General features: G+C 46.5%; 1 protein-coding gene across 1 annotated transcript; it reads right to left on the bottom strand.

Annotated features, from left to right (window-relative positions):
- Positions 1-3,833: 3,833 nt before the first annotated feature.
- LOC135910309 (uncharacterized) lies at positions 3,834-9,333 on the bottom strand. The gene is made up of 3 exons (XM_065442354.2): positions 8,682-9,333; positions 6,382-7,376; positions 3,834-4,806 (listed from the first exon to the last, which is right to left on the bottom strand). Coding segments are annotated over exons 1-3 (1,008 nt in total). The 5' UTR covers positions 8,694-9,333; the 3' UTR covers positions 3,834-4,805.
- Between the last annotated feature and the right edge of the window lie 964 nt (positions 9,334-10,297).

Genomic DNA, 10,297 nt, shown 5'->3' on the forward strand with positions numbered 1-10,297 from the left:
ATTTTCTTGTTCTTTCTTTAATCCGGTGGATTGATTTTGCACGGCTCCGCGATTCGAACCACGGACCTCTTGCACGCGAGGCGGGTGTTCTACCCCTACGCCACCGCTGCACAAGGCATAAAAATTATGACAATAAATTCAGATGCAACAGTATGACACGAATGTAGGATCCTCTGCCAAAAGGATCATATGAGATTGCGAAGAATTACATATATCTTCTTTTCCGAATCCACATATTACTTTATTTAATATTATTTGTGTTTGGATATTTGCATTAAGAGAAACATATTTATTGCATCCATGCCCTGTTTCAAGTTCTTATTTTTTTATTATTTTGAATTACTTCAGCCCACAGTGTGATGTCAGATATTTTTTTTCGTTTTGCGTGTGTTTATGTTGTTCAATTATAATGCTATACAAATTTGGTGACGTCTATTTTAATTTTATTCTGCATAATTTTGTCACACCATTAGGATGTCAGAATATTTAGTTGCACGTATGCTGTTGCTGTATATTGCTCTATAAATTTGAAGATATTTGGATATAATAATGAAAGACATTGTTACCATGTGTTTCACTGTAATCAACGCAGTTGTAGTTTGCAAAATTGTGCATATGTACCTAATCTGCAGTCAAACCTGTCGTTTTCGAGGGCTCAGATCTTTGTCAGGCTTCACGCCTTTAGTCTCTGCCTACCCTCGCCTGAATGATCGAGAAATAAAATTTGAATTCAAGTTCAAGTCCAAAAGCACACTCCACCAGTCTGCAGCCTCTAAGCATAAAGAAAAAAAGACCAAGAAAAACCGCTTACAGGAGGTATGCTAACCAGGCTGTGGTCTACATCTTTGAGAATCTAGAAAAAAAAAATACGTTCATGCACAACCTACACGAGCAGACGTTACATTTCATGTCAGCCTTTTTCAAACGTCACATGGCGCGAGCGCCAACTGTGAACAGTAGTACGTGTTCACCAGCTGCCTATATAAAAGGGTGCTATGCGAGAATGTTAACCGACGGGAGCAAATGTAATGGCATGGTAATTTTCACTGGGAGGGTCTGATTGAAGTGATTTGAAAGTGGCCGACTTCCGGCTACTGCGTATCAGTAACGCGCTGCGGCTGAAAGCCCGCTTGCGCGTGAGTCATTAAAGCTCGTACTGCTCAGTATGCGTGACTCACGTGCATTCGATCCGCCCACTTAAAAGTCGGCGCGCTCCAAGTTTGCATCTCCGCTTGCCCAAGGACTCTCAAAGCGTATCACGACGTTCGAAGTGTAAGTCAAAAGCGGAAGGTGATGGATTATAAGTACCGCGGCCAATCCGTTCAAGGAACACGAGGCAGTTTATTGGAACAGGGCCCGCTGTGCATGTGCAATGCCTTAAGGAGGCTGCAAGATTGTTGTCTTCTCCCACAGTGCTGCGCTCAGACAATGTCACGGATACGCGTTTTCACATGGGCGAAAAGTGACGCTTGAGTACTCTGCGGAGTTGGGTAGTGCCAAGATCTACCTCGTTATGACACGTCATTGGCATATGCTGAACGTTGATTCAGTTAAGCAAGTGTGACACTATTTCTATAGCTTATGCTCTTGAAAACAACTGTTTTATTTCCGAGATAAATCCGAACCGCGCAAAAATGCTAAGCTCATGTAGTCGCGGACTTCTAGGTAAACTGGAAAGGCACACAATCCTCATTTTTCACTGCCAGTCTCCACCTCCGGTCAAATACCCTTCAAGCGTTGGTGACGTGAAATTGCCGCGCGACTCGCCGCTCGAGGCACTTTGCGTGTACTCGCAGGCTACTTTCACGCTCGGAAAAAACACTTTTATGCGGCACGTATTGAGCAACAGAAAGATGTAGCGGGGAGTTTTCATGTCGCTCTACAATTTTCTCACTGACAATATTCATCTAAATATAATATTTTAGACCTTTGTTAATTAACTAAGATTAATATCTTATTAGGGAGAAAAAAATCAGATTTTCCAAGCGAAGGCAAACAACATTACCTTTGTTCTTCGCAGCTACGTGGCATTTGCGTATTTTTAATGTTTGGCTAAAGTTAGCTGGAACACACTGTTTAGGCGCCGTACTATATATCGGTCGCGAGCACCGGTGATGCGGTGTGGCCGATTGGCACAGAAACATGTCAGTCCGCTTCTGGGTAAATAGGTTCAGGTCTCCCACGCCTCTTATACACGAAATACGTCATCGTTTGCTACATTGAAGCAGGAAACTTAATTTTACATCGAGTTACATGGCACGCGCCTATGTAACTATCTTTCATACGTGGCGCACTATTTTCGGGTCGCGGATGGGGGCCGTTACAGGAGTCTCCCTAGTCTTCGTAGCTTTGCCTGCTATGTGTGGAACAGGGCATACTAGTATTCTGCATTGCTTTCCTCTGACCTGTGGGGAGATGAAGTGCAGTATTCTTTTTGCCTTCACTGCTGTAGTACTATTGCGCCCGTTGTTACTTGACTGCTTTTTCACTGTTGCAGTGTTGCAGGCCGCCGAATCTTCGGGCAACGTCTCTGTGTGTGGGGTCGTCTAGAAGAACGGCCGTTCAGACGGAGTGAAGCCGAGTTTCTTTGCCGCTGGTCAGCGCGGTACTTAACCGTATCTCGAAGCAGAAAATTCTCCTACGGCCAGAGTGATGCGCGAAATTTACTCTTGCCTGAGTAACAACTGCCTGCTGGTGTTCGGCCCGGGGTTGTCGTCTGGGAATACGAGGCTGGCATATAATGTTTCTTTTTGTTTGTTTCCTGGTAAATAACTGGTAAATAAAAATTATACCTGGTCCGCATGTCGCATAATATTGCATAAATGTGTCCGCATAGGAGCATACCCTTGTTGGACAAGTTGGGGCGACGTGTACGTTGAGTGTACTATCGCAAAGGCTGAAGTTTCTTTTCTTGCTCCATACTCGGCCGTCTAATGTCAATCTCGTTATATACAGTTCTCCCACTTTTTCCCCGGCAGATCACACTGTCACAATTGCGACCTGACACCGTATACTTCGCATGTACTAACCTTTTCAAACACTCGTTCTTCTTTTTTTTTCGCGAACCATGAGCGAACAGAACGCACTCCCTCCAAATATTTTTTTTTTCAGAACTTGGCCTTCCTGATTTAGAAAATTGCATATATCATTGTCGGCTAAACACAATTATTGACAATGGCATGCTCTTCTCTATATCTTCACAACTCATGAACTAACTTGCGAACGCTATTCCTTTGCGCGCATAAAAGTGATTTTACAGAGCTGCGCAATTTTCGTCATCAAAGCATATGAACTAACTCATAATAATGCATTTACACAATGTATGTACCACTCGCTGACTAGACAATGTGTTATTAGGCGACAATATCTTTTGTTCTTTTGAGACTTTCATCTACATAAGTGTGGAGACATTTACATTGTATATCGTGTGTACCATGTGTTCCTTACGTCATAGTCTTCCTGTGGAAACGCTGCGTGATAAGTCCTGGTGCTTGTGTGAAAAGACTATTTGATATGTAACCTTGAACCCTGTACGATGTGTGACGGAACCACTCAAGAGATGAGGAGTAGTCGGCGCCTTAAATTGTGCGCCAACATCTCCTTATATCATATCAATAAAAAAAAACCAACTCATGAACGAACTTGTTATTGCTTTTTCCTTGCTATAGGCTTTTGTATAACTTGTTCAGTTTCATTCGGTATTGTTCATTTTTCCGCCCGCCCCCCTGCTCGGTCTTCAGACTGGAGTAGGTCCTAAATGAAAAACAAAAATAAAAGCTATAAACGGCACGAAACGACGAAGACAGAGAGACAAGCACACAGAGGACAAATGCTGACCTGCCAACTGCAATTTTATTCGGGAACACCGGCTTTCATAAGCACCGTTCTCACTTCTGACAATATATAAAGATATTTATCACAAAAGGTAAGCTCAAAACACGTTTCTGTATGATACGAACCACGTAAGACAAACCCAAACATACAAATCCTGACGCAATGTCCTATAAATAAGCGGCAGGATAAAGGTTCTCGATATGGTTGCATATAAAATGCGATTAGCCGAAGCACACGTGAAGTCAGACAAAGCTTAAAGGGGAAACAAATATAGAGATTGCAAAACTGCTAAAATGGAAAACATCAAAAGAAAAACATGGTCTATGGTAAAAGCCTCAAAGGCAACCGCGCTGAAATAAAGTTCGCTGAAATAAATTACTCTCGTCTTTATTTCTTCTAGCGGCCCCAGCTGGTCTTTATCTGCGTTTCTTCACACATAACAGATAAGCAGCCCTCATCCTTCACTAAACTCTGTTCAGAGTAACCTTGTCTTTCGTATATCTTCATGGCTCATCTTCTTACGATTCTAATTTTCCATCATGTTCAGTAAATAAGCGTAAACACAGCATCGCGCTGTACCTTGATATACCAGGCTTATGTTGTCACAGAACTCTCAAAACTCTTCGTCTTAACAAAACAAGGACACTCGCCTTTTCTGGCCATGGCTACTTACTTGCCGTAACCAGCAGAGTGTGTCAATATATAAGCAAGCAATGATGCGTAATAACTACTTTTCTTTATTTATTAACAACGCTCACAGCGAAGTAAACGCGTGTTTTTATTAAAGCTTTTTTTTATAATAGTGCCATATTTGGACGTGTCCATGTCACAAGATGTGAGCCTTGTGGTATTATTCTGACGTTAACACCTTCCTGATGACGCACACAAAAATAAATTAGAAATGGCCACTACAGTCAACGTGAATCCAGATTTGGTGATGGTCTAAGATGTAAAAAACGTTCCATATGTGTTCTGGAAGAGAAAAGAATTGTAAATAATTAGATGCGTTACCCAGACAAAAGAAATGACAGTCTATTCATAATGACTAAATAAAGTAGAATCATTGAGATTGCGGACAAACAAGGAATGCAGTGAGAATGACTGGAAATTTGCAATTAACGCAGCAGCAGCTGATCTGCTTTGTCAAAACCTGCAAATGTTTCTTACTGGCGAAGGTTTCGCTTCTTGTATAAGGCGAGCAAGCTTACGTGATTATCGCAAATAAATTTTACGGTGTCTACCTAGCAAAGTCAGTTAACTGCGACATTACAAAGCAGCCTTACAGTGGAGTTGGTACACTTTAGTGCCGCCTGCTTCCGTACTAGCAAGATTCAACGAGGGAATAACAAAGTTATAAAACAATAGTAGAACATCTATTGCAGAAAATGCCAATCTACGACGTATAGCATGTACGTAGTGAACTCCTCTTGTTCCATAAAACAGCAAGAGACACTCTATTTAGAGCGTGTGACGCATTTCTTTAGGAAATGTCTGTCTAACTGCTAAAGCGCATATTTTTTTATTTGAACCAATCATATATACAGCGACACTCTATGCCTCTAGCCACCACTGCATCTGTCGTGTCCGTGGGCAAAAACTCCACCAATCAAATCGGCGGGCATGCTCCGCGTTCACCACTGGGTTTATTGCAGCACCACCAGCTGGCGCTCGTCTCCGCGCATACGGGGCACCGGCCGTGCGAGGGAACGAATAGAAAGAATCCAGAAAGCTTTCCTTCACGCAAAACGTTTGCCGCAAGTGTTTGTATTGGATTATGGCGTTTTGCGTGTGAAAACAATGATTTGATGATGAGGCACGCCGTAGTGCGAGACTCCGGATTAATTTTGACCACCAGGGGATCATTAACGTGCCCCCGATGCGTGGGACACGGGCATTTCTTGCATTTCATCCTCATCGATATGTGACCTCGTGCTTAGCAGTGCAACACCACAGCCGCTAAGCCACCGTGGCGGGTCCCGCAAGCGTTTCCCAGTAACGATTACGGTTGCATAAGCTGCAGCTGTCGGGAAGCGGCAACTGTAGCATATACGAGGCAGGGAGGACGTCACTGCACTTTCGTAGGTAAAAGAACAACTCGCCTAACAATTTCATTTGTGTTCTGATAGCGCTATGCAAAGGCCACGCATAGTTAGAACTCTAAAAGAAAAGCGTGAACACGATAAGCGGCGACGGGAACAGTAACGTCAATATGCACAATGGCGTCGTGCTCAGCTTCGGCAGGACCCAGTTCAAGGCTACGCGACATTGGTACATCGGATCAGATGATACCACAGCTTCGTTCGCTAACCACCTTCACAGCGTGTGTTGAAGTCCTTCAAAAACATCTAGTTTCATAATCATTCACACGAAGAAGGCGCTTAATTCCGCCACACGTGCATTATTTCATCTTGCAAGAGGGCACAACACATCATGGGAAAGCAAGTTAAAGAAGTTTATACAAGTCATTCCCTCCTGCACAGCAGTAAGCAATACAGTATTGAATAGGAGCGACAAATTAATTATTTTTCAAACAGAAGGACAACTTACTACCACTTGGCTCCGTGGCCGTAAGTAACGCCGAGCTTGGCGATGCCAGCCCCGTAACCATGACCGTAGCCAGCACCGTAGTTGGCGCCATAGCCACGACCATAACCAGCACCATATCCGTTACCGTAGCCAACACCGTAGCCGACACCGTAGCCGCTAGCGAGAGCTCCGACACCCCCGTAACCACCACCGAGACCACCCCCGACAGCTACGGCCGGAGCCACGGCAACGGTGGCCACAGCTGGAGTAGCAATGGCGACGGGACGAGCCAGAGCCACGGGGCGAGCCACAGCCAGAGCCGGTGCGGCGACAGCGATGGGGCGAGCCACAGACACAGCCGGTGCGGCGACAGCGATGGGGCGAGCCACAGACACGGCCGGTGCGGCGACAGCGATGGGGCGAGCCACAGACACAGCCGGTGCGGCGACAGCAACGGGACGAGCCACAGCAACGGCTGGAGAAGCAGCCACAGTGACAGCGGGGGAAGCAGCCACAGCGACGGCAGGGCGAGCGACGGCGACAGCCGGGACGGGGGCAACGCCGACGCCATAGCCAGCACCGGACCCAAGAACAGCTCCTCCGAGGCTGACACCAGCTCCATAGCCGAGGCTGCCGGCACCATAACCGACACCAGCGCCACCGAGACCACCAGCTCCCGCTCCATGCAAGGTGGTCACAGTGGTAGTGGTGGTGCCATAAGAGGTTGTGGTGCGAGCTGGTACGGCTGCAACGGCGGCAGGTCTCACGACTGCGGCAGGAGCGGCAGCGACGGCTGAGCCATAGCCAGCGCCGGAGCCTGCACCGTAACCGGCGCCGTAGCCGGAACCTGAACCGGCGCCATAACCGGCCCCGTAGCCAGAGCCTGAGCCTGCGCCATAACCGGCTCCGTAGCCAGCGCCGTAGCCGGCGCCGAGTCCTGCGCCGTAGCCGCCGCCGTAACCACCGATGAAGCCGGCGGAGGCGGCAGAGACCAAGCCGAGGAGAACGGTGGTGAGCTGCAAGAGAGTGTTCAGAGCAGTTGATTACACGTAGCCGAGTTACGCGAAACCTGCCCCTATATGCTTGCAATGTTTGCTGGTTAATATTTGCTAGATAAACGGGTTATGATAAAGCTGGGGAAATAATTTCAGGCATTTGCCTTCTTCCCTAGTGCTGGAAGAAATACCACGAGGAGTTCAAAGCAGGATGAAAAACTGAAATTGCTCAGAGTGGTACAGACAGGTGACCAAAAGGACGTGTGGTCAGTAACCGCCATAATGCCCTTGTATAAAGGATGAAGCTGTTCTAGTGTGCTGTACAAACTGCATAATCTCCTAAACCACTGCAATTGAAGAAAGAGGATTCAAATGCGTTTGCAGCGACCTGCTGTAGAAAGGGTGGTTTCAAGTTCATTTCCTTGCCTTACTTTAACAGTCTGGAATGAATGAACAAGCCTGTCAGCGTACTTAAGTAGGGAAATCAACAAAGGTAATTTTAGACCGTGCACACGAATTAGTGCGACTAGGACAGCGGTTGTACTAAAGGTGTTCTTGACACCCCTGTGTTAGTGCTCTAGTGTTCGCTCTTTTCCCTGTTCCTTGAGCAGCCGCAAAAGTAATAATTAAAAAAAACGTTAAGCACGTAACGCCACCATAGGTGACTCATTATAAAAACAAAGAATTGTGTTTCTGGTTCCTCTTGGATAATTCACAACAAATCAGTAGAGTATGAATTCATAAGCAATGGCGTAAGGAATCCAGCCGCTGGTGTCCGCAGACTTATGCACTATCAAAACTTATTTACTCGCAAGACTGCCTAAAAACGCCTAATCGAATATTCTGCCATTCTATATACCTTTCCTTTTGTTTATAGAAAACAGATACATTGTGTAGTGAACAACAGTCTTAAAGAGCCTACTTGGCATATAATTGTTCTACCCGCTGCCTAGAGGATGTTTAGCTCAGGCTAACCAGTTTGCTTTCCCGCAAATAAATTTCTCTCTCGCTCTCCACACACTAGTTCCTGTACAGATGCAATGCGTTATCTACCAAATATACGTAACAGTGAGCCTTCAGCTTGCCTCTAAATGTATGTGGATCTCATGGTAAAAAAGAACACTAATGGACCTGTCACAGACCATCTAAATAAGCCATTGCATGGACCTATCTGTACACAAGCGGTTAGCGTCTAATTTCTCCAGTGCACTTCTTCAAACCAAGCGGTAGAAGGATCATCGGGAGAGGAGCGAAGTCCCGAAGAATAATCCACGTGCAGTACGGCCAAAGTCCCGCATTTGTCCCGGCCTCTCCTGATATACTCACAACTGCGTTCATGGCGGTGCTCTTAGAAGTGATTGCGACGCCGAGGCGATGACCACGAAGACCAGAGAAGCTTGGGCCCAGCCAACGGACGCTCGGTGCTTTTATACCTGAATATCATCCTGAGAACAGAGCGACATCGTTGAAGGAAAGAAAACAGTAAAGAAACGGACGAGAAGCAGGTATAGCCAATGGTCACCGTGGACGCGACTCTTCGGAACCTCCGTACACGTGGGAAAGGAGGGTAGAGCAAATGAGCTCTGGAAAGGCGATTCTACTACATGCGCTAGCAGACAAAAGCGCGGAAGCGCCCGGGGAAGTCCCTTCTTTGCATCGAGGCCCTGCCTTGGCCGGTCCGTCCCCCGGATCTCTCCTCCCACTCGCTTTCTTTCGCAATGCATGCCGAGTGGTCAGCTTGCTGGCGCCAGGTCGCTCTCACTTCAAAAAGAGAACACACACAAAAAAAAACAGGCAAACGTGCTCTTCATGAAGCTACGGAGCTACGACGATCACTCGCATCACTTAAGACGACGCAACCCTACAAGGCGCCGCCCCTCCCGCTCGGGCGAGATCTTCCGAGAGGGGAGCGCCGGACCTACTCTAAATCTTCTGACTCTGCATCTTTAGGACAACCAAGGTTGCTCCTCCTGGACCGTTGCCAAAACCGGAGAGCTCTTGCACAACACTCGAGCAGTAGTACCACGAGCGCTTGCGCTGCCTCTGGTACGGGCGCGTAACGCCGGCGTTCCTTCCACATAGCTATGCACGTGGGAAACGAGTTTAACAGCGATGGATTGAACCGGACACGCCGTTATCGCGTGTTATCGTTCTGCGCGCGCCCTACGCGCCTGAACTTGGTCGACACCCAGACCGCACAGGAAGGGAATGGCTCTAGCTCCCGGTACGTATTGTCCGCTTGGCTTGTAATCAATTGCAAGCACAAATTGGCGCTTGATGAATCGGAATGTCTTGAAAGGCAGGATCGGTGTGTGGCCACGGTAGCATTGGTGGCAAATGTCTACGTGTAAATTGCGGTCCTATAGCGTTCAGGACTTCAAGAGCGGGCCCTATGAGAAAGGGCGAAGGTTGAGAGTTCCGTTTTTTTTTTTTATTTACGGGTTCTTCATTGTACGCCCCAAACAGCGGTACACGAGTTTCTAGCATTCCGCCTCGTCGAGATGCGTCTTGCACGGTCAAGAATCGAACCTGCGACCTCGTGCACAGCGACAGAAACGGAGTCTGAGGAATTGAGAATTTTTGTTGCTGGATTGGGCAATCCCTTTGCAAGCCGTGAAGTGACAATACGCACATTTAAGAAAAAAAAACATTATACTCGCTTGATGGCGCTTAAATTATTAAAAATTTCCTGTAGCAGAGAGCACAATTATAACACTTGGGCTAAATCACACGACAAGGCGGACATTACTTCCACGAAAAAACTAATTGCATAACCGGTAATAATGTAATCACACTAATTAACTTTATAATTAGTCCTTTTACGGCGCATATTTCAATTTACAAGTTGCAACAGGGGAGTTCGCAAGGCGTATACACTTGGAAACAATTCAAAGGACTACACGAACTTTGAAGTATTGACTTTTCCAAGTATCTGATGGAAT

Source organism: Dermacentor albipictus, chromosome 8, assembly GCF_038994185.2.
Source record: "Dermacentor albipictus isolate Rhodes 1998 colony chromosome 8, USDA_Dalb.pri_finalv2, whole genome shotgun sequence".
Classification (NCBI taxonomy): Eukaryota; Metazoa; Arthropoda; class Arachnida; order Ixodida; family Ixodidae; genus Dermacentor; species Dermacentor albipictus.